The 25,454-nt window shown below is 40.2% G+C and overlaps 1 protein-coding gene across 2 annotated transcripts in view; it reads left to right on the top strand.

The window, feature by feature from the left end:
* The window catches only part of CDC123 (cell division cycle 123), a 49,798-nt gene that overhangs the window by 5,859 nt on the left and 18,485 nt on the right, over positions 1-25,454 (top strand). Inside the window, exons 2-6 of one of the 2 annotated variants that reach the window (XM_061435697.1) lie at positions 34-105; positions 7,621-7,678; positions 7,938-7,970; positions 14,842-14,937; positions 17,214-17,320. In XM_061435697.1, coding sequence (XP_061291681.1) covers positions 34-105; positions 7,621-7,678; positions 7,938-7,970; positions 14,842-14,937; positions 17,214-17,320 — 366 coding nt within the window. The remainder of the gene's footprint in view (positions 1-33; positions 106-7,620; positions 7,679-7,937; positions 7,971-14,841; positions 14,938-17,213; positions 17,321-25,454) is intronic. The other variant, XM_061435698.1, reaches the window with a different exon arrangement.

Raw genomic sequence — 25,454 nt, 5'->3', positions numbered from 1 at the left:
TTTTGGTATGTGCATTTTTTTTTTTTTTTTTAGTGTCATTCTTCCACTTCCTCAGAATGTGAAGGATTATTTACTCGATGATGGAACTCTGGTGGTTTCAGGAAGGTAAGGCATGTCAGAAAAACATTCTTTAAATTTTAGCATAAGGAAATGTAATGATTCAACCTCAACAATTAACGTGTAAAGTAAGTACATTAGCTTTGGCCCCATTCTCTCCTTTTTTTCTCTCTAGTTAAAATTATGTGCTGATCTTTGTCCTATATTCCTTGTTAACGCTCAGTTGATAAGATTTTCAAAATTGAACACATCTTCTGCTAATAATTACAATCTGTAAAATTGAGTAATTCCTTTCTTCTCTTCCTGTAGAAAATGGGTATGGTTACTATTCCTCTTGTTCAAGTAGTTCTTCTGTATATAAAGGAAAGTACCATGCTTCAGTCTTTTTAGTACAAACTTGAAAAAGTTTAAGAATCATGTACTTTAATGACATTCCTATTTTTTCACTCAGATCTCTGCTCAGAAGTCATGTTATCTAAGTGTTCATCCTTCAGTTTCCTTTGTAAAGTAGCTTAATGGTAACCCTTGCTGATATGTCACTCTCTTTTATGGAATTCTAGGTTGGATATAATTTTCTCTTAGAATTATTAAAAAAAATTTTTTATCAAGCTAAAATACACATAAAATTTACCACATTAACAATTTTGAAGTGTGCAGTTCAGTGGTATTAAGTACAGTTACAGTGTTGCAGCCATCACTGTGATCCATCTAGAGAACTCTTGTTATCTTGTAAAACTGAAACTCTGTACCCTCTAAACACTCACTCCCCAACCCGCCTTCCACCAGCTCCTGATAACCGACATTCTGCTTTTGGTGTCTATGATTTTAACTACTGGACATACCTCACAGAAGGGGAATCATGCAGTATTCAGCTTTATTGCACTTAGCGTAATGTCCCCGATGTTCATCCATGTTACAGCACGTGTGAGAATCACCTTCCTTAAGGCTAAATACCACTCCATTGTATGGTTTACCGCATTTTGGTGCATCTGTTTTTTTCTCCTGGCCTCACTTAATTTTTCTGCATAACCCTTATTTCCCTCCATCTTTGCTTTAGTCATCCTGTTACAATGCAGTCTTCGTGAGAGCAGAGACTTGGGCAGGTGTGTTCCCAGCCCTTGGAACAGTGCCTGATAAAACAGGTGCTTGGGGGAGGCGCCAAGATGGCGGAGGAGTAGGACGGGGAAAACACTTTCTCCCCCACAAATTCATCAAAAGAGCATTTAAACGTCGAGTAAATTCCACAAAACAACTTCTGAATGCCAGCAGAGGACATCAGGCACCCAGAAAAGCAACCCAACTCTTCGAAAGGAGGTAGGAAAAAATATTAAAGACAATAAAAGAGACAAAAGAGGGAGGGACGGAGTTCCGTCCCGGGAAGGGAGTCTTAAAAAGAGAGAAGTTTCCAAACACCAGGAAACCTTCTCACTGCCGAATCCATGCCGAGCTTTGGAAGCACAGAGGGCAACATAACAGGGAGAAAAAATAAATAAACAATTAAAACTCGCAGATTGCGAGCCCTACGGTAACTCCCCCAGCGGAGAAGCAGCGCAGACGCCTGCATCCGCCATTAACAAGCGGGGGCTGGGCAGGGAGGCGCGGCACGGGCTGCATCGCTGAGAGTAAGAATCTGGCCTGAATACCCTGAGCACTATCTGAGCGAAATAATTTGGGCTAGCAAACCAGACTGTGGGATATCTACCATGCGAAAAGCCAGCCCTAACCTAAGACACCGCCAGCCCGCGCACGGAACAAAGGACTAAACAGAGATAGCCGGCTGCAGACCTTCCCCCTCCGGTGACAGGCAGCCAGAGCCGGAAGGGGGCAATCACAGCCCCAGAGAGACATTATCTATAAAACTGGCTTCTTTGCTAACTAAAACTTATTGGGGGTCTGGACGGTCAACATCTGCCTGAGAAGGTGCGCCGGTTTTACACCCAGATAACCAAGTGGCGGGGAGGCGATAAGTCGCAGCATTGGTGCTCGCCAAACACCTCATCACCTGAGCTGCTCGGACCTGGGAAGAGCACAAAACGCAGGCCCAACTGAGTCTGCACCTCTGAGGACTACCTGAGTGCCTGAACCTGAGTGGCTTGGACCTGGGAGGTGCATGCAACCCAGGGCCAGCCTCGGATTGTTCCCGGCGGAACAACCTAGAGCCCGAGCAGTGTGGGCAGGGAGGCTACACGCGCCGTGAGCGGGGGCAGACCCAGTGTGGCTGAGGCACTGCGAGCGCACGCCAGTGTCATTTGTTTGCAGCATCCCTCCCTCCCTCCCCACAGCGCGACTGAACAAAGAGAAGAAATACAGCTCCACCCACCAGAACACCGACACAAGCTTCCCTAACCAGGAAACCTTGACAAGTCACCTGTACAAACCCACACACAGCGAGGAAACGCCACAATAAAGAGAACTCCACAAACTGCCAGAATACAGAAAGGACTCCCAAACTCAGCAATTTAAACAAGATGAAGAGACAGAGGAATACCCAGCAGATAAAGGAACAGGATAAATGCCCACCAAACCAAACAAAAGAGGAAGAGATAGGGAATCTACCTGATAAAGAATTCCAAATAATGATAGTGAAATTGATCCAAAATCTTGAAATTAAAATGGAATCACAGATAAATAGCCTGGAGACAAGGATTGAGAAGATGCAAGAAAGGTTTAACAAGGACCTAGAAGAAATAAAAAAGAGTCAATATATAATGAATAATGCAATAAATGAAATTAAAAACACTCTGGAGGCAACAAATAGTAGAATAACAGAGGCAGAAGATAGGATTAGTGAATTAGAAGGTAGAATGGTAGAAATAAATGAATCAGAGAGGATAAAAGAAAAACGAATTAAAAGAAATGAGGACAATCTCAGAGACCTCCAGGACAATATTAAACAACATTCGAATCATAGGGGTTCCAGAAGAAGAAGACAAAAAGAAAGACCATGAGAAAATACTTGAGGAGATAATAGTGGAAAACTTCCCTAAAATGGGGAAGGAAATAATCACCCAAGTTCAAGAAACCCAGAGAGTCCCAAACAGGATAAACCCAAGGAGAAACACCCCAAGACACATATTAATCAAATTAACAAAGATCAAACACAAAGAACAAATATTAAAAGCAGCAAGGGAAAAACAACAAATAACACACAAGGGAATTCCCATAAGGATAACAGCTGATCTTTCAATAGAAACTCTTCAAGCCAGGAGGGAATGGCAAGACATACTTAAAATGATGAAAGAAAATAACCTACAGCCCAGATTATTGTACCCAGCAAGGATCTCATTCAAGTATGAAGGAGAAATCAAAAGCTTTTCAGACAAGCAAAAGCTGAGAGAATTCTGCACCACCAAACCAGCTCTCCAACAAATACTAAAGGATATTCTCTAGACAGGAAACACAAAAATGGTGTATAAACTCGAACCCAAAACAATAAAGTAAATGGCAACGGGATCATACTTATCAGTAATTACCTTAAACGTAAATGGGTTGAATGCCCCAACCAAAAGACAAAGACTGGCTGAATGGATACAAAAATAAGACCCCTACATATGTTGTCTACAAGAGACCCACCTCAAAACAGGGGACACATACAGACTGAAAGTGAAGGGCTGGAAAAAAATTTTCCATGCAAATTGGGACCAAAAGAAAGCAGGAGTCACAATACTCGTATCAGATAAATTAGACTTTAAAACAAAGGCTGTGAAAAGAGACAAAGAAGGTCACTACATAATGATCAAAGGATCAATCCAAGAAGAAGATATAACAATTATAAATATATATGCACCCAACATGGGAGCACCGCAGTATGTAAGACAAATGCTAACAAGTATGAAAGGAGAAATTAACAATAACACAATAATAGTGGGAGACTTTAATACCCCACTCACACCTATGGATAGATCAACTAAACAGAAAATTAACAAGGAAACACAAACTTTAAACGATACAATAGACCAGTTAGACCTAATTGATAGCTATAGGACATTTCATCCCCCACCCCCACCCCCAAAAAAAAGACTGCTCACTATGGCAATTATTGAAGCTGACTTAGGGTGACATAGAGGCTTATTTCCCTTTACCCTTTTGAGTTCTTAGCTGAGGATCTCTGTAAGAAATGACAGAATAGCAGGACAAAATCAAACAGAAGTTTATTAACATAAAAAAAAAAAAAAAAACCGAGAGAAACTCAAATTGTCTCACCTGTAAAGTCTGGTCATTAAAAACCTTATATGTTTCAGAGGAAACATCAGTAATTTAGTGAAAATACTAAAAAAAGATTCTAGTTGACAATTAAAGAATTTTGATTATTTATACGTGTTTTACTCTGAAAACCAAGGTAAAAATATTGTTCTGATTAATTTAGTTACATTCATAAAAGCAGGTTATTGAAGTATTTATTAGAATTAGGTTTCAGTAAAACATTTATTGGAAACAGTATAAAGCTCACTATACAAACATGTGGCTAGGAACAGAACAGTGTGCAGGCTTATTCTGAAAAAAAAAAAAAACAAAACAGGTGCTTGATGAACATTTCTTAGGTAAATGAACTTAGAAGTATAATTAAAATTGTGTGTGTTTTACAGTAACACTAATTTTACCATTTTGTTGTTTAGTCACTGAGTCGCATCCGACTCTTGTGACACCATGGACTGTAGCCTGCCAGGCTCCTCTGTCCATGGGATTTCCCAGGTAAGAATACTGGAGTGGGTTGCATTTCCTTCTCCAGGGGATCTTCCTGACCAGGGATCGAACCCACATCTCCTGCATTGGCAGGTGGATTTTCAACCACTGAGCCACCAGGGAAGCCCAATTTTACCATATATATATATATTATATATATATATTTTTCTGGTCTGATGGATCTTCTGTTTAGCTTCCTGGATTATAATTCTGTCTCTGGTATTCTCAACCTGGTAATAACCTGAAAATTATTAGTTTAGAGCCTCATTGATGTGGAATAATTGCAGGATAAAGCAACAGAATAGATAGGCGAGTCTCAACTTTGGGATATTTACAGACATGACTTTATTATTTTCCAATATAGAACACGTAATAAGCCTACAAAATGGGAATGTAAAGAAAATGCCTCCTGACATTAGAGAGTCCTGAGCAGATGTCAGTACTCTGAGCTTGTGGAAGAGCTCCTACAGTGTATTTCATTGGCCAGATGTGTCTCTCTGTCTGGAGAGTCCTTGGTTTCTGACCCAGGCTTCTACTGTCTTCTGCCAGATTCCATGACCGTGGCAGGCTAACTTGTTAGCTTGCAAGTGGGGTGAAATCTCGGAGCCTCCCTAATGCTCAACACTGGGCGAGTCTTCTGCTGGTCCTTCTGAGGTCACTGCTCAGTTGAGGTCAACTGCTACTCCTGTAGTTGTTTGGTGGCTCCACCTAACTGGATGGTTTTAGGATGGCCTCACTCCGGTCTGGCAGTGAATGCTGCCTGTCAGCTGGGCTTCTCTTTCCGTCTGATTTCTCATTCTCAGACTCCACTCCTTTATGTGGTGGTAGCAGCATTCAAAAAACGTGGGCAAGGAAGCTGTAAAGGCTTTGACACCAAGGCTTAGGGCACGTGGTGCCCTTGTGCTGCATTGTTGGCCCCAGTGAGCCTTGAAGCCAGTTTGAATTAAAGGGGTGGGGAAGTGAGTGCTGTTTCTTGATGGGAAGGGTGGCATGTCAAGACTACAGACAGCACGTCAGGATGGGGAGAGTTGTGGCCGTCCGTGAACATCATCTAAGGCTCTTGTTGTCTTTCCCATTCATTGTCACATGTACTTGGTGTGGGCGCTTTCATTCTAGAGACTTTATTTTTTGGTTTTAGAACTTTAAAAAATATTGTATCTTTGATAATTTCCTCTCATTTTTTTGCTTCTCTTTCTTTTAGATGTTATAACTGCCAGGTTAATTCTCTGAATTTTATCATTTCTTCTCTATTGTTGTTGTTGTCTTAGTTCTATTTTATGGAAAATTTCCCTAATCTTGCCACTCATTCTATTGAGTTTTTAAATTTCAGCTACCATGTTTTTCCTTTTATACAAGTTCAGTCTTGTCCTTTCTCATGAATGCAATATCTTCTTTTATCTTTGAAGATATTTGTGATTTTAAAAAATATTTTTCATTTGTTTCCTTTACTGTCTTTATTCTGTCCATGTACTTTTCCTCCTTTTAAAAAACTCTTTTCTCATCTTGGAGCCTTTTATAGGCCTTCTAATGATTGTAGGCCTTTATTCATATTTAAGAGTGAGGGACACACACACACAGAAACTTTGTGTACTAGTGTGGGGCTTGTTGACTAAGAGTGCCAGCAATCAACAGGAATCGATGGCAGATTCCCAGATGGCAGTTATCTAATAAGTCTTTCCTCTGGAATTGTCCAGCATCTCCAGAGACAAGTCCTCTAATCTGTCTATATCAGGGAGCAGAGAAGGAAGAAGGGGACTAGAGGTCTCACTGTGAGTGTGACTTCCGCTTGTAACTTTGTTGTTTTGTGGCATTTCACCCCCATATTCATTTGGGGCATTATGCGCCTTACCCTCTTGTCCATGGAGGGTGAGTTGCTGGGATGTGCCAGGTGAGGAAGACTGGACGTGTCTTCCCGCCCCTGTATGGGCTGTACACGCATCACCCCTTTCAGAGCGGAGCCGTGGGCCCATTGTGTATGACGGCTCCAGGGGCAGCCTGTGGCTCACCGGGTTACCCCCTCACTGGCTTTCTGTTTTCCAGACTTCTGTTGCCTCTTTGCAGCTGTCTCTTTCTGGTCCTTTTTGCCCTTGTGATCTTTTAAATCACTTCAGTACCATTTCAAGAGGGAACCTAGGGGTGGATAAGCGTCCGTGATTAACCCGAAGCCTCATCCTTCCTTTCTCTTGTAGTTTCTTGGTATAGATCCTCTGCTGGTTGCTATTCTGGTTAGTGCTTATTTTTCAATGACGTGATCGAGTTCTTTGTGGCCAGCGGTTTGTGGTTGAGTGCTGAGAAGCGGCGGGGGCAGTGTCCTCTCTCTGAGGTCTTTCAGCCTCTGCTTTGCCCACAGCCAGGGGTGAGGATTGGCTGCTAGCAGCCCTTTTCAGCCCCTGCTTCGCTCACTGACTCTTTCTGAGACAGCGTGTTGACCATGTCTTTCCCCCGTGCTCTCCAGCAGTGCCAGTCCCGACCCAGGGTGATTCCTGCCGGCAGCCCGCATGTACTGTCTTCACTGTAAACAGAAGATGCCCGGCTGTGCCCGCAGGGTGTCCATCAGCCGCCTGAACCTACTCTCCCGACAGCTCCTGCTGTGTCTCCCTGGTCTTCGGCAGCACTTTCTCTGGTCGAGATTCAGAGCTGGTTCTTAGTGTCCTCTGGGGCAGAGTTTGAGATTTTCTTTCCCCTGTTGCTAGTGATTTCTGAGAAGAAGACAGGACGTTTTTATTCGACGGTCTCTTACTGAACGTTAACTCTTGTTAATTTCAGGTTGGTTTTTATTAGTTTCTTCTTACATGTATATGAACACTCAGCACATCTGTAATCATGACTGCCTGGCACCAAGGCTTTCTCACACTCAGTTTTTGTTTTATGTTCTTCCAGGGAAGATCCGCCTGCACGTTCTCAGCCAGACAGTGATGATGAAGCCGAAGAAATACAGGTTGGTTCAAAATACTATAACCTGTTCCATAGACTGTCCTAATTGAAATGATCTCTGAAATGGTTCTGGCTTAAAGATCTTAGCGTACATTCAATAAAGTCAGAAATTCCATGGAAACCTAAGTACACATGGATGTGTACTTTGTGTTCAGGAAAAGCTATCTCCTGTGTGTGTGTCGTTTTTAGATGGAGCACTGCTTTTTGGAAGCCAGGAACACTGTCCACATTAACATTCTCTTTCTGTCCTCCTTCCCCTGCAGTGGTCGGACGACGAGAACACGGCCACACTTACGGTAAGAGCAGCGCGGTCTCAGGACTGCCCAGTGCCGTCCCATGGGGTGCTTCTGGGTTTCAACGCAGATCACTCTAAATTCCCATTTAGTCACCATTTTAAGCTTTTATTTATTATTTTGAAAAATAACTTAAATCGCTGTTGTTAGGCAAACTTCAATAGATAAATTAATAACGTGTGTGTGTATTTATCAAACTCTGCTTAGTTCTAAAAACGACACAGTGATGTCATGGTAGGAATGAACAGATGAATGGACCTAGTGCCCTGATTATGGTGTCTAAATACTGGTTTCCACTAAAAGGAGTTGAAGCTCCTTGGAGAAATTCAAGACTGGGGGTGGGAAGGTAAAGAAGAGCCTGTAGGAATTTGTGCCAGAAAGTAAGAATGATGCGGACATGGTGCAGAGGACCCGGAAGCCAGCTCAGTGGGCTCCCACTGGCCACATATGTGAACATCATAACAAAACAACGATAATAATGGACTAGCATTCGAACCCATGGTCCCATACTGACATAAACAAATGATTAAATTCAACAAATGAAACAGAAGGGAAAGCCTTTCTCTATAGTAAAAAATTCGACACCAACTAATAATTGAGAAAGAATGATAGAAATCAGCATTTACAGCCATTCTAGTAATAATGAGATAGATGTTAAAACTTGTGGGTGACTATTCAATAAGGATATTTGAGTCTTCTCAAAGTATGTCCACCAAAATTACTTGAAAGAAAGTGAAAGCATTAGTCACTCAGTCATGTCTGACTCTTTTAAGACCCCATGGACTGTAGCGCACCAGGCTCCTCTGCCCATGGAATTCTCCAGGCACGAATACTGGAGTGGGTTGCCATTCCATTCTCCACGGGATCTTCCCGACCCAGGGATTAAACCTTGGTCTCCTTCATTGGGAGATTCTTTACCAGAATCTTTACCATCTCAGATTCTTTACCATCTGAGCTACCAGGGAAACCAAAATTACTAGTAGTTACAAAGAGAAAAATAGCATCTTCCAGTGGAAAGCAGCATAAGCAAAGTTAACCTTGTCAGTGATGGGACAGACCTCTATCGCCTGCCTCCTTGTATGAGGCTCAGAGGACACATCACCTGCCAGCCGTGCACAGCCTGAATCCAGTCATGAGGAAATAGCCGGCAAACTCAGCGTTTTGGAAATTACACAGAGTGACTGCCCCAGGCTCTTGCAAATGGTCAGGGTCATGAAAGATAAGAGCAACAGAGAGAGGAAATGTTACAGATGAAAGGAGATTAAAGGGACATGACAAGTTAATGCAATGCATGATTCTAGATTGGGTCCTAGGCCAGAAGAAAATATTCCATCTTTCTTCTGCTGTAAAAGACATTATCAGGACAGTGAGCACAAACTGAATAAGACCCATAGATGAAATAGTGATGTTATATCCATGTTAGCTCCCTGGTTTTGATAATTTGCCTAGGTTACATGAAGTGCTGTGTGTAAAGGGGCATCATGACTTCTCCTTACTATGGAAGGTGTATGTGTTTTATACACGCTCCAGCATAGCTGTATACAGAAAGGGAGTTGCAGAGGGAGAATGATACAGCAGTGTGGTAGAATGCCTGCATGAAGAGTGTATAGAAAATTTTGGTTAAATGCTTCTTGTAAATGCTTCTGAAAGTCTGAAATTATTTCAAAATGGAAAAATAATTTAAAAGTGATTGGGTTTCACTGGGCCGAACCAGATGTTGTTGGTTAGGTGAGCTTTCAGGGCAGAAGAGCACACACCCAATGATAATAGTGCAGCTACAGAGAAGCCCAATTTAAAATGCAATCAGATAATCAAGATGGCTAAATTTCAGACACGATGGTGAATTTGAAAGGGCAGGTTGCCAAAAGTATACATATCAAATAACAGCAGTTACGTTAAAATTTTTAAATATTTTGTATTATGGGCAGACGCACGCACTGTAAGTATAGAATCATGACTGTAGAAGATTGTGACCAGTCTTGTAATGATGGCTGCCTGTGGCGAGAAGAAAGGACTAGGGAGGAGAGCAGGGAGGTTAGGAGTTTCTTGAGGATCTGTGATGTTCTTAAAGATCTGGATCAAGCATATCAAATTGTTGAATGTATGGATCAGGGTATATATTTTTTATATGTTTAAAACATTTATTTGATGATTAAAAATTTTTAAAGAAATACTCTTTCTGAATGAGTATGATACCGTAGGGCTGTGGTGGGTAAAGTAGAAAAGATAGGCGAGTTTGGATCATAAAAGTCCACGGATGTGATTTAAACTGCAGATTTCATCCCACTTAAAGCATGAACCTTTTCTTAGACACGGAGAAGGCAATGGCAACCTACTCCAGTACTCTTGTCTAGAAAATCCCATGGACGGAGGAGCCTGGTAGGCTGCAGTCCATGGGGTCGAGAAGAGTCAGACACGAATGAATGACTTCACTTTCGCTTTTTACTTTCACACATTGGAGAAGGAAATGGCAACCCACTCCAGTGTTCTTGCCTGGAGAATCCCAGGGATGGGGGAGCCTGGTGGGCTGCTATCTATGGGGTCGCACAGAGTCAGACACGACTGAAGTGACTTAGCAGCAGCAGAGTTTCTTAGACAACTAAGGACTTAGGTGTATTTAAAATCAACTCATTGTGCTATGAGCTTAAAAGAATCCTATTACTAGCTAAATCTGTTAAAAAATCATTTTCAGGAAAAGGTGGAATCATGACTTAACACACGTTGAAGCCTTTAACTCACGAGGGAACCAGGCAGACGTTATAACTGGCTCAAAAGAGAACTCAAAGTACACACATTTATAGAGTAGGACTATGTAAATATGTATTGTATTTACATAAAAAATGAATATGTAAACAAGGCAAAGCTGGTTATGTGTCCCTCAAGGGGGGACAGAAGACAGCTGGGTTTCTACCAGACAGAGTAGAATTTTCATGTCTGTAAGAAATACTGTTTTCACTTACCTATTATTTACCAAGTTGTAAAGCATCTTGCAGACCCAGCTAGAATCAGGTAACAGAAAAGTGCTGTATGTATACAATACATAGTCTTCCACTGAAACACAAATTTTTCTGTGCAATACATAAACTTTTTGTCATTTAAATTTATTTTAGGATCTTGATTGCAGGATTTCTTAAAGTTCTTAAGAAAATTCTTAAAGTTGAATAATTTGAGGATTTGAGGGGATTTATCACCTCTTTTAAAATGTAATACAGAATAGCCAGTATTTTATAATAATTACAGTGAAGTGAAACCTCTAAAAAATTGTGAATCACTGTATTGTACACCTATAACTTATAATCCCAAAGAAAGGCAATGCCAAAGAATGCTCAAACTACCGCACAATTGCACTCATCTCACACGCTATCAAAGTAATGCTCAAAATTCTCCAAGCCAGGCTTCAGCAATACGTGACCCGTGAACTTCCAGATGTTCGAGCTGGTTTTAGAAAAGGCAGAGGAACCAGAGATCAAATTGCCAACATCCACTGGAAAAAGCAAGAGAGTTCCAGAAAAACATCTATTTCTGCTTTATTGACTATGCCAAAGCCTTTGACTATGTGGATCACAATAAACTGAAAAATTCTGAAAGAGATGGGAATACCAGACCACCTGACCTGCCTCTTGAGAAACCTATATGCAGGTCAGGAAGCAACAGTTAGAACTGGACATGGAACAACAGACTGTTTCCAAATAGGAAAAGGAGTACGTCAAGGCTGTATATTGTCACCCTGCTTATTTAACTTATATGCAGAGTACATCATGAGAAACACTGGGCTGGAAGAAGCACAAGCTGGAATCAAGATTGCCGGGAGAAATATCAGTAACCTCAGATATGCAGATGATACCACCCTTATGGCAGAAAGTGAAGAGGAACTAAAAAGCTTCTTGATGAAAGTGAAAGTGGAGAGTGAAAAAGTTGGCTTAAAGCTTAACATTCAGAAAATGAAGATCATGGCATCCGGTCCCATCACTTCATGGGAAATAGATGGGGCAACAGTGGAAACAGTGTCAGACTTTATTTTTTTGGGCTCCAAAATCACTGCAGATGGTGATTGCAGCCTTGAAATTAAAAGACGCTTACTCCTTGGAAGAAAAGTTATGACCAACCTAGATAGCATATTCAAAAGCAGAGACATTACTTTGCCAACAAAGGTCCGTCTAGGAAAGGCTACGGTTTTTCCTGTGGTCATGTATGGATGTGAGAGGTGGACTGTGAAGAAAGCTGAGTGCTGAAGAATTGATGCTTTTGAACTGTGGTGTTGGAGAAGGCTCTTGAGAGTCCCTTGGACTGCAAGGAGATCCAACCAGTCCATTCTGAAGGAGATCAGTCCTGGGTGTTCTTTGGAAGGAATGATGCTAAAGCTGAAACTCCAGTACTTTGGCTACCTCATGCGAAGAGTTGACTCATTGGAAAAGACTGTGATGCTGGGAGGGATTGGGGGCAGGAGGAGAAGGGGACGACAGAGGATGAGATGGCTGGATGGCATCACTGACTCGATGGACTTGAGTCTGGGTGAACTCCGGGAGTTGGTGATGGACAGGGAGGCCTGGCGTGCTGCAGTTCATTGGGTTGCAAAGAGTTGGACACTACTGAGCGACTGAACTGAACTGATAACTTATAAAGAAAAAATGTAATACAGAAATATAAAGCAGTCTTTATATGTGAAGTTCAATGGGAAAATGAAATTGTTTTGTCTTTGAAGATCAAATCCTTCATGTTTTAATATTTTTGTAACTGTGTCATTTATTGAAAATATAGCTAATGTAGGTCTTAGAGGAGTGTGTGTATAGATGAAGCTGGTTTGGTTGCCAAACCAGCATCTTCAGGGGATTCTAAAGAAATTTGCCTTAACAGAAAGCATAATTTCTTTTGCCACGGAGAGGAGAATGGAAGATAAAGAAACTCAAGGCGGTTATTTGTTTTGAAAGCCTCTGAAAGGCATTAATTTCACGTATATAAGCTGAAGAAGGAGAAGGCAGTGGTAACCCACTCCAGTACTATTGCCTGGAAAATCCCATGGACGGAGGAGCCTGGTAGGCTGCAGTCCATGAGGTCGCTAAGAGTTGGACACGACTGAGTGACTTCACTTTTCACTTTCATGCATTGGAGAAGGAAATGGCAACCTACTCCAGTATTCTTGCCTGGAGAATCCCAGGGATGGGGGAGCCTGGTGGGCTGCCGTCTATGGGGTCGAACAGAGTCGGACACAACTGAAGCGACTTAGCAGTAGCAGCAGTAGCAACAAGCTGAAGAAGACATGCAGAAGATGGAGATGGTAGCATGCTGTCAAATTAAGTAACTAAAAGACACTTCAGACCTCCGGAGGTTGGGTATATCTGCAGCAGTCACATGCGTCTGCAGCAGAAAGAAAGGAAGTACAACCTGCCCGTTTTTTTAACTTTCATGTTTTGGTCTGTTTCTCAGCCTTGAGTCACAGTTTTTTGTCATAACTGGGCTAGATCTTGGGAATCAGCATAAGCCTTTGTTTTCTTTTGATGTTTGTTTGTTTAGGATGACTGAATAACAAGTCATCCTAAAACTTCATGACTTGAAACAATAATAATCATTTTAAAAAGTTTTAAAATAATTTTTTAAAGGTTCTCCTCCATTTAGTTATTACAAAAAATGCCTTCTTCCTCATGTTGTACAATAATATATCCTTGTAGTCTTACACCCAGTAGTTTGTACCTCCCACTCCTTTAGCTTATTCTGAAGTGAAGTGAAAGTGAAAGTTAGTTGCACAGTCATGTCGGACTCTTTGGGATCCCAGGGACTGTACCCCACCAGGCTCCTCTGTCCATGGAATTCTCTAGGCAAGAATACTGGAGTGGGTTGCCATTTTCTTCTCCAGGGGATCTTCCCAACCCAGGGATCAAACCCTGGTCTCCTGTATTGCAGGCAGATTCTTTACCAGCTGAGCTACTAGAGAAGCCCATTAGCTTGTTGTAGACCTATTCTAGTTTTTTCCCACTTAGGGAAGAGCTTGTCATGATGGGACTTTCAGTATTTGCAGTTGTCCACTAGGGGGCAGCAGATATAAAGGGCTAAAATGACTGCAACGCATCAGCGTTTTTTTGTATTCTTGCTCTCCTGCAGGCCCCACTTCCATCCCTCTTTCTCTCCTTTTCTCCACTTTTTGTCCCCGTGCTCCTGATGGTGACAGAAGACTCGAGGAAGAGCATAATCATAATGACGTTTACGTCCCATCAGAAATAAGTATTTCTGCTTATTTCCTGGTTGAAACAGCACGATGTTTTGGTTACTTACTGATATAAAATAATCATTTTTAAATCAACCAAAAAAGAAAGAACATTTTAATTTCACCAAGGTCCTATTTTTGAGTTTTGTTTATATTAAAACCTGTCTGGAAATAGCCATGTTTAAATGCAGTTAGCCACATGATTGATTTCTCGTTTTTGAGGCCTTTTGGGGGTAAGTTCTTTTCCTGCAAATGGAAAGGCTTCTGGTCCTTTAAATGTGAGGTATTACTTCTGAGAACTGGAGTCTGTGCACAGGTGATACTCCATCATCTCTTTTCATTTAATAGGCACTGGTTTTATGTCGGTGTTAGAGAACCGTTCGTTCCTTTTCTCACATCCCCAGGTGCCTTGAAAGATCAGCAGTCTCCTTAGCTTTGTGGGGCTTGATCGTTCTGGACAACGTCATCTGAGCGCTTGTTATTCTTTTCCCTTCCTGACGAATGTTATCTGATCATTGAGTTTATTTGGCTGAGTTCAGAAATTCTAATAGTAATTTGTGTTCTAAATTATTTTTAATACCCTGAAGTGTTGAACTTTGAGTTTTTTAATCTTGTTTTCTATATTTATCGTGCTGATACTGACTTGCCCAAATGATTTCTTCCTTCTCTCTGTAGGCACCAGAGTTTCCTGAGTTCACCACGAAAGTCCAGGAAGCGATCAATTCCCTGGGCGGCAGTGTATTTCCTAAGCTTAACTGGAGTGCCCCAAGGGTAGGAGCATGTCTGTAAATCTCTCACTGTGTGGATATTGTCTTGTGATTCCATTTCATTTTATATCCCCACGAAGGTCTAATTATATTCCTAATTCTAGGGAAAATATCCTGGAATTTATTTTTGCTTTCCTCCTGTTATTTATTTTCCTGATTTGGCAATGCATTTATTTCCCTGGGCCTGTGAAATACTTTGTATTTTGCCAGCTGACAGCTTCAGCCTCTTGTGTTGCTCATTACACTAGAAATCTCAGAAAATGTTCCTCTGCCCTTTTCAAAACTTCAGCTCCTCAGTTTGACAGAGAAGTTTTTCTCTATTGAAAAGTAATAAAAATTAGAATGTTGCAGGATCTAGAAATAGAGTGGTTTGACAAATCAACTGACGTTTTCTTAAATTGTGTTTTATTGCTTCAACATTGCATTGATAAGATTTTTTAAGTTAAGATCTAGGGAAATTCATCATTTTTTCTATTCCAGTAGAAAACAATTTAATGTCAGCAAAGCTCATTGAAGGATTCAAGACTTATCTGTGTTTTCGAAAACCATCTTTGTGTGCTTTTATCTTTTCTCATTCTAACATGAATGATAAATTGTACTTAATCTTTTATTTTTACTTGTTGAAATTAGTGGCATATATACATAGTTTAAGTTTCTGAACGCTTGCTATAAAAGTCAGCCGGTCCTGACACCTGTTTTTCTTCACGGTTTCCCACTGCTCGGAGGCGACTGCATGTGTATATTTTAGTACCACCTTTTGTTATTTTCCTCAATGTCTCTATTCTTCCATCTTAAGCGTTCGTTACCAGCTTTCTGCTTTAGGACAGAAAGGTGCAGCACCTTTTCATCTCTTACTCTCACTGCTCTGTGTTGTAGTTCACTGTCCTCACACAGGACTAGCACACCTTGATTCCATCAGTATTCACTGTGCTTTGCCGCTCAGTCGTGTCTGACTCTCTGCAACCCCTTGGACTGTAGCCCACCAGGCTCCTCCATCCATGGAACTTTCCAGGCAAGAATACTGGAGTGTGTTGCCGTTTCCTTCTCCAGGGGATCGTCCCAACCCAGGGATCGAACCCTCACCTCCTGCATTGGCAGGTGAATTTCTTGCCACTGAGCCACCAGGGAAGCTGTTTCTCATATTGCATTTTTGCAAACATTGCATACACATCTATAAAGTGTGTGTTGCTTATGTTTTCTTATTCAACATTTTGTCTTCCTTAGGCTTAATAATTGTCTTATTTATTCAGTTGCATGGTTTTCTGTGTATATATACTGTTGTTTCAGTGGCGTTAAATCTTTGTGTTCAGTATATCATCTTTAACCAAAAGTTCATCATCTTTTTTCATTGGGAGAAAATTTAAAGAAGTTATTATTAAAAAAAATTATTAGAACTCATTTTTAGTTTATCTGTGAGCAGTAAATTGGGTCATTGTTGACAGCTGATCTTTGACGGCTTGAGGCTTTCCAGTTAAGATGGGTAGATTATTTGTGATTTTAAGTTATTCCTTTGTTCATTTATTTTTTACTTATTGAGTATCAACTGTGTACCACTGCTTCCTTTCGTGCAGTGTGGATAACTGGACATTTTTGTTTTGCAGTCATCAGTTTTCTCAAAATTACATTACTGTCCTGTGTCTGATCTATGGGAGAAGTGTATTTCCTAAAATAACTTATTCTGTCATTTTTAGGCTTGTTTCACTGAGGTTTGTGTCTCTTATGTCTGCTGTTCTTACTTTTTTTTTCCTTTGGTTCATACGTTTGAGACTTGCACCATTTAAAATTGGAACGGTTGAGAATATGTCATCTCCTCTCTCCCAGCTTTGATGGACATGAGTCTTAACTGCTGCAGTCATCAGACTTCAGTGTTGCAGCTGTCTCTCTCCAGAAATAGAAAGAGAGAAAGGCTCTCTGTTTTCTTAGTAGCTGATCAGGATGTTTCTTTCTACCTGGATCTTCTTGCTGAAGTGTCAGCGTTTCTGATGTCTATCCCCTTCTTTCATCATCAGTGAGGTGGACACAGGACAGTGTCTTGGGCCTAAGCTGCAAGACGAGGACCTGAACATCTCAGCTCAAAACTGTCTGTCATGCAACAGTGACCTTATTCTTTGTTTAGAAGCGTCACTTGACACTTGACAGTATAGCTAAAATTTCTTACCTGATTTTTTTCTTCAAACCCTTGAAGTTACATGCATTATTGATTTTGCATATAGGCTATGAACTTCATTCATAGCAGCTAACTTGGAATATATACTAAGCAGCACATGCTTTATTCTTTAGGATGCCTACTGGATAGCAATGAACAGTTCTCTGAAATGTAAAACCCTCAGCGACATCTTCCTACTGTTCAAGAGTTCTGATTTCATCACTCGTGACTTCACCCAGCCGTAAGTATGTCTCTTGTTCTCTTACATCAGTAGTTTTCAGTGCTTGTGAGTTGTGCTACAGATGAAATTCCTTTAGTTCTAGTGCTGTTGTACATGACAGATCCACATAACAAGGCTGTTTCATTTTCTGAAATGATCTAGTAAAGCAAACCTTTCTTTTCTATTGACAGCAAATGCTATACAGTGAATATCCCTAGATACCAAGGGCTTTCTGAATTCTTCCCAGTAAATATGATGGTAATGTTTTTCTTATTATAAGGCCAATATATGCTTATCATAGAAAAATAAAAGCAGGAACTATAGCTAAACAAAAACAGGAAGAAAGCGGATTCATGATCTCAGCACAGTTGGTTTTATGTAATACTTCCAGAATTCTGTCTTTGCATAGGTTTAATATAGATACACCTGTCTCTAACTGTATTCCAGTTTTTACAACACAAATGGGATCATATAATTCATATTGCTTACTAGGCTGCTTTTACACTCATTAATATATATAAAAAATCTTTATGTCATTAAATATTAAATGCATCATTACTTTAAACTTGCTTCAGAGTATTCCACTGGACAGCTGTAGCATCATTTATTTCACTGGTTCTCTCTTCTTATGTCCTTATATACAGTGAGTATCCTTGAGCTAAATCTTTGTGTGCTTTTCTGATTTTTTCCTTGGGATAAATTCTTGGACATGGGAAATTCCCTGGTGATCCAGTGGTTAGGACTCTGTGCTCTCACTGCCAAGGGCTGAGATTCAATCCCTGGTCAGGGAATTAAAATCCCACAAGGCATGTGCTTTGGCCAAAAGAAGAAAATTCCTAGACATGAACTTGTATTTTCTCCCCTCTGCCAGTTACTCTATAGCTAATCTTCATTGGAGGCCGACTGGACACCTGCACTGCTGAGCTGTAGCTGATCCCTTCATACTTCTGTTCTGTCCTCAAACAGCAGTTATTCTAGATTTCTTGCCTACCTCATTTTTAAACCCCAAATCTCAACTAAACTAATCTTTAATCTCTAAGATAAAGCATATCAGAAAATCTAGAAACTAAGTAGATACACAGATGAACATATTGTGTGTGCCTGCCACATCTTCCCTAGTTCAGTTTGCTAATTCATCCCGTTAGCCTCAAATCTTTTTTGAAGAGCAGCCTGGCTTGGAAAAAAAACATTCCCTACAAGTCAGTTGTGCATCATCTCTTTTACGTCTGGTTCTGAAGCTCGGGCATATGGTTTTAGTACTATGTTAAAGAAAGCAAAGTTAAGTAATAATAAGTAAGTATGATCGTATTGCCAATTTATTATAAAAGGAGTTTAGCTGTATTGATTTTTCTGGTTCATTTACAGAAAAAACTTTATGTTATTGTGATATTTAGGTGTCGACCTTTTTTGGTTGTGTTGGCACAGGTGTGATAAGGTGTTTGTTTTGGGGGTGATGGGCAGCATTTTCATTCTGAAAGATACCCTCTGTTTAGAAGATGTTGTGGCTTTCAGGGTTTTTTTTTTTTTTTTTTGCCATTGTAGAGCTTTTTGTCATCAACTGCTTTTGTAAAGAGGCCTTGTAATATATTGCATCAGAAATACTCTGTACCTGTTAATTCACTGGATATGGATTTTTATGCACATTTGCTATTAGTTACAATGAATATATAAGGATATCATTTCCTTTCCACAGAATATAAACCACTTTTAATGCTCTGTGGCTGATGGTGTTTAAAACCATCTTTGCAGTCCAGTGACCTACTGGCTTCCCTTAGCACACCTCTCCTTTTATCTTAGGCGAATTTAGCTATGATTCCAGTGAAGGGTAGAAATACCAGTCATTTTGTGTTTTATGTTTTTGACTTTTGCATGGGGAAGAGGTTAAATCAGCAGGTGCATTTGAGGCCCTGTGTTTGGAGTGTTTATCCGCAGAATACCATCCTTCTCCCTGTGTAAATAGTTTGGGTTGGCAGGACAGATACCAAGTGCTGAACTTTCAGACAGGCAGTACTTCCAGAAATCTTTGTCAGTCATCACTTGTGTAACAACTTGTAAGTCTTAATCAGTCTAGAAAAATCCCTATTGATTGGGTCAATACAGATGAACTTTGGTCATAGAAGTCTTTCCAGATCCCTTAAAAATTAAAGAGTATAATCTTTAAGTAGGACAAGATCTTATCAGTGATTTAATTTGACCCTTTCATCATTTAGAAAGTTGAGGCCCAAAACTGTTCAGTAATTTATCCCTATAGTTCATAGAACCAAAACCAGAATGTAATTTCAATAATGTCATTCTAAATGTTCTCTGTGTTTTCATTTGATGAAGTTATAAATTCCTTCTTTTCTAAAATATTTCAAAGTAAAATATTATAGAATCTAAGAAGGAATATTATAGTATATAATTATATGTGTAGAATTATATAACATTATGAAAATTATGTAACATTACACTCTTTTGGAGCTTGCTTCAACAAAAGAAACAAGGATGTCATAGTTACATTTACAGGTTAACAGAAAGCCAACCAGAAAGAGTTCTCACACAGGGTTTTTAAAAAATACGTTATTTAACGGGGAGCCTGGAGATGGAATATTTCAAGGGCTGTCAGCAGCTCGTCAGGGCAGCAGGGACCAGGCTCTTTCAGCCTTTCCCTCTGTCACCTTGGCTTACTGGCCTGGTGTTTGGGTTTATCACCCAACATCACAGAATGGGCCTGGTGTTTGGGTTTATCACCCAACATCACAGAATGGTTACAGGGTAGCTGCTGTCCTGCAGGTATGGTGTGAAGATGACAATATCTTAATCGAAAATAGGAGGGGTGCTTCTGTTGCCTCTCATTCTTCTCTGTCTGTGAGCAAGTAAAGCAGTCTGGAACCTTCCCTGAGACTTCCTGATAGCTCACGGTCACACAGTTACTCAGCCTCATCCAGTTGTTGGCAGAGGGAACAGAGATGCTGTGATTGGTTTAGAACAGAGGCTCTCCAGCTTCAGCTTGGATCAGAGTCATCTGGAGAATTTGGTAAAACACAGCTTGCTGGTCCCTCCCTCCCAAGTTTCCAATTCACTAGGCTGGGCTTGGGGCCCAAGAAAGTAATTTCTGACACGTTCCCAGGTGACGCTGGCGCTGCAGGTGCGGGCCCGCAGCTCAAGGGCTTTGCGGTCAGCTGTACATGTGTGCCCCGGGGTGCCAGGGGACCACACGTCCTCAGTTGAACAACCGCAGTTCCGTTAGCAAGGATGAAGGTTGGGAACAGCTAGAGGGTAGACGACCAGGACTGTCTGTCACCACTGTAATTGACATGGAATAGTAAGTACACTCTTATTTTTCCTGTTAGTCAGATGGTTACTGTGTACAAGAAGCTTTGAAAGTGGAAGTTGAAATGTGACACAGCATCATCTGTCACATTTTACTTGCTGAGTGAATTATTTGCCCAGATATAAACATTCTTTGTGATTAGGCTTGTTGAGTCAGAAAGCTGCTTTCACTGATTATTTTACTCATGGGGGTGTCACTTCAGTAGACCAAGGCAAGAAAGAAAAATCTGGTATTCAGTTGGCATGTAGAAGAAAGGGCTGAGTGAGTGAAAAAATTATTCCATTAATTGTTTCTCTGAGAAGGTCATGCATGACTAAGGAAGGAAGAGTTACTAGAGGTCAGGAAAGTTCACTTCTCTTAGTAATTTAAGCTCAGTTATAATCAGCATAATTTTTATACATTTTGTTCTTAAGATTATTGGAACTGGTTATTAACCCTAAAATTCAGCAGCAAATAGTTTCAGGAGTAAAACTTTCTGCCCAAGTTAGACTTAACAGAACCTATACCTTATAATTTTTTTAGGCCCATTTATTTAGGTGACAGCATATTAAAAAGCAGAGACATTACTTTGTCAACAAAGGTCCGTCTAGTCAAGGCTATGGTTTTTCCAGTGGTCATGTATGGATGTGAGAGTTGGACTATAAAGAAAACTAAGTACAGAAGAATTAATGCTTTGAACTGTGGTGTTGGAGAAGACTCTTGAGAGTCCCTTGAACTGCAAGGAGATCCAACCAGTCCATTCTGAAGGAGATCAGCCCTGGGATTTCTTTGGAAGGACTGATGTTGAAGCTGAAACTCCAGTACTTTGGCCACCTGGTGCGAAGAGCTGACTCATTTGAAAAGACTCTGATGCTGGGAAACATTGAGGGCAGGAGGAGAAGGGGACGACAGAGGATGAGATGGTTGGATGGCATCACCGACTCAATGGACATAAGTTTGGATAAACCCTGGGAGTTGGTGATGGATAGGGAGGCCTGGCATGCTACGGTTCATGGGGTCACAAAGAGTCAGACATGACTGAGTGACTGAACTGAACTGAACTGATTTAGGTGACAGTTTTTCTACTTTATACCGCTTTTATTGTATTTTTTTATTTTATTGTATTTTTAAAATTTAAGTATGGCTGATTGACAATGTTAGATTGTTACAATTTTAGATAACATATTTTATCTCTTTTTGAAGAAGAATTTATGATAATGTGAATGAACACACCCAGTCTCCCTTAATTTAGTAACATTTTTTGTCTTTGCTTTTCCACCACCAGTGTGACCCAAAGCAATGGCATCTCTGTACCTAAACTCTTATTTTGGATCCTGATGAGCAGTAAAGTCGTCAGCACTACCATTTTGGTGCTTAGTTTTCCGTGGGTGCTATGTTTTTCTCTTTTATTTCTATCCTTGGCATAATTTTTTTTCCTGGTATTCAAGGGTTGTTTTCTGTGACGTATAACGTTGTAATCTTCCAGTGTTTTAGGGAAGCTTACGAAAGAGGATTGTGCCCTAGTAAAATAGCTAGGTGGTCTTCCACTTTAAAGTATTCGTGATTTTGTGTACTGCCACCCATAAAACTTTAATGATGATGTCTTCTCTTATGAAAATAATCAAATTTTGATCGCAGCCAGTGGATTTAGTCAATACCTGAGTTGTCTAGAGTCAGTTCACACAGTTACTCTTCTCCCGGTTGACTGATTGTATGATTTCTCTTTCCTTCCTTCCTGCCACATTGACTGGCCCGCTCTAGAGAACTCACAGCATTTGACTAGTGTACCTGCAGAGCACTAGAGACAAAAGGAGTTCTTAAAAACAACTGGAGAGCAAAGGCAAATTTTGTAGAGAAACAGCAGTAGAACTGTCAGCAGATTTCTCGACAGGAAGCTTGTTTCATCAGTTCTTTCTCTGAGGGCCTGAGTCCTGGTGGGTGGAGAAGAAAGTAGAACACGTGCCTGGATTGTTTCTCCTTTATGTGGGACCCTGATCTGTCTGGACCCAGACTCATTTCAGGTCTAACTTGAGGAACTCTGTAACAGGTGCCCAGATTCCAAAGTGATCACAAATGATTTCATGTTTTTTCATAATTCAGACAAATTTTCCAAGTGTTATTTACATGTATTGGTTAACACAGTGGAAGTGTTAGGTATATGACATATTTCTTGGCTTTTGCTCACAAATTTATAACATGTTATATAATTTTACATTATATACTGAGTTGGGATTTGAGAATTTACACTAGTTCTTACCATGACTTTTAAATTATGTTCATAGAGACAAAAGCTAAAGTAGATTGAACAATTCAATGTTTTTTCTCTGTAACTTGCTTTCCTTGAATCAGTGACTTGCTGTTATTTCTGGGGTCCTGCTTTTTTTTTTTTTTTTGGCAAATATGAAACTTATTTTTGGAAATGAGAGAATCAGGGTTTTTTTCCCCTGTATTATAGATGCAAGTTTTTGGATCATCTATGTTCTTGGTTTAGTTAATTAAGGGAATAATACAGATATTTTTATATTTGGTATGATTGAAGATATTTTATTGTTTTTGTTAGGATACTCATGCTAGTATTGTTTCTTCTGTATTTCTGTTTGTATTGTTTCTTCTAGGAGTCTCAGTGTAGTAAGCAGCCTTGCTTGATTTAAGGATTTGTTTCTTTTCCTTTTTTCACTGGGACCTGTAATTTTTAGACTGATAATTTGTGTAAGGATTGTAAACATTCAGGTGTTGCTAATACTCCATCTTAATGGATTTTTACTTTTTACACCTACTTCTTCCAGAATATAAAAGGAATTTAGATATTCATATGCAATATTTTTTACAGTTTTTCATATGAGCTCCTGAAAATGTTATTGCTGACCTTCACATTCGGTCTTAAATTAGATGGCTGCACACTTACTTCTCCTTTCAGAAATTGTACTTGGCCATCTGGTTAATCATCTTAATAAGAAAAAGCCTTGTACAGTAATCTCATGCAAACATATGTTCTCATGTCTACCTTCTGAAACTAGTCAAGGTTTTTAAATAATGTTAAATGTTAAACCAATCACCAGTTAAAAAATAATGTTACAGGATTGTAGGATGCAAACCTGTATTGAAATGTTAACTTATTTTAAAGTAACAAGTGAGGAGTAACCAAAGGTTGAAATCAATATTTGTAGGAAAATAGAAGCATTAAAAAATTTAGATAATGAAGACTTGTATTTTGGAAGTGTTCCTTTTGGTTTTCTTGTAGAATTTTAAAAACAGGTATATTATAGAACCTTAATTTGTATGTGTGTGTGTTAGTAACTCAGTCATGTCCAACTCTTTGCGACCCTGTGAACTGCGGCCTACCAGGTTCCTCTCTGTCCGTGGAATCCAGGCAAGAATACTGGAGTGGGTTGCCATTCCCTTCTCCAGGGGATCTTCCCAACCTAGGGGTCAAACCTGGGTTTCTCACATTGCAGGCAGATTTTTACCTTCTGAGCCACCTTAGAGAACCTTAATCCTACCTGTTCTTTATAAAGTAATGTATTAAGTACTATTCTCTGTTATTAGACTTATAAAAACCATTAACATGGTTAAAATCACATTTCAGAAATTAAAATAGTAGGATTTCCCTGGTGGTACAGTGGCTAAGACTCTGCACCCCCAATGCAGGGGGCCCAGGTTTGATCCCTGATCAGGAAACTAGATCCCACATGCCACAGCTAAGAGGTCGTATGCCACAACTAAAGATTCTGCTTGCTTCAAGTGAAAGATCCCACATGCTGCAATTCTAAGACCTGGCACAGCTAAATAAATAAATAATAACAATTTTTAGGACAATTAAAATGGTAGTAAGGGCTTTCTAAGACCAAGACCAAGACCATCCCCATGGAAAAGAAATGCAAAAAAGCAAAATGGCTGTCTGGGAAGGCCTTACAAATAGCTGTGAAAAGAAGAGAAGCGAAAAGCAAAGGAGAAAAGGAAAGATACAAACATCTGAATGCAGAGTTCCAAAGAACAGCAAGAAGAGATAAGAAAGCCTTCTTCAGCAATCAATGCAAAGAAATAGAGGAAAGCAGCAGAATGGGAAAGACTAGAGATCTCTTAAGGAAAATTAGAGATACCAAAACATTTCATGCAAAGATGGGCTTGATAAAGGACAGAAATGGTATGGACCTAGCAGAAGCAGAAGATATTAAGAAGAGATGGCAAGAATACACAGAAGAACTGTACAAAAAAGATCTTCACGACCCAGATAATCACGATGGTGTGATCACTGACCTAGAGCCAGACATCCTGGAATGTGAAGTCAAGTGGGCCTTAGAAAGCATCGCTACGAACAAAGGTAGTGGAGGTGATGGAATTCCAGTTGAGCTATTTCAAATCCTGAAAGATGATGCTGTGAAAGTGCTGCACTCAATATGCCAGCAAATTTGGAAAACTCAGCAGTGGCCACAGGACTGGAAAAGGTCAGTTTTCATTCCAATCCCAAAGAAAGGCAATGCCAAAGAATGCTCAAACTACGGCACAGTTGCACTCATCTCACACGCTAGTAAAGTAATGCTGAAAATTCTCTAAGTCAGGCTTCAGCAATACGTGATCCATGAACTTCCTGATGTTCAAACTAGTTTTAGAAAAGGCAGAGGAACCAGAGATCAAATTGCCAACATCCTCTGGATCATTGAAAAAGCAAGAGAGTTCCAGAAAAACATCTATTTCTGCTTTATTGACTATGCCAAAGCCTTTGACTGTGTGGGTAACAATAAACTGGAAAATTCTGAAAGAGATGAGAGTACCAGACCACCTGATCTGCCTCTTGAGAAATTTGTATGCAGGTCAGGAAGCAACAGTTAGAACTGGACATGGAACAACAGACTGGTTCCAAAT

Source organism: Bos javanicus, chromosome 13 (genome assembly GCF_032452875.1).
Source record: "Bos javanicus breed banteng chromosome 13, ARS-OSU_banteng_1.0, whole genome shotgun sequence".
Taxonomy (NCBI): domain Eukaryota; kingdom Metazoa; phylum Chordata; class Mammalia; order Artiodactyla; family Bovidae; genus Bos; species Bos javanicus.
The sequence above is the reverse complement of the archived record's forward strand: the minus strand, read 5'-3'. Positions and strand labels throughout refer to the sequence as shown.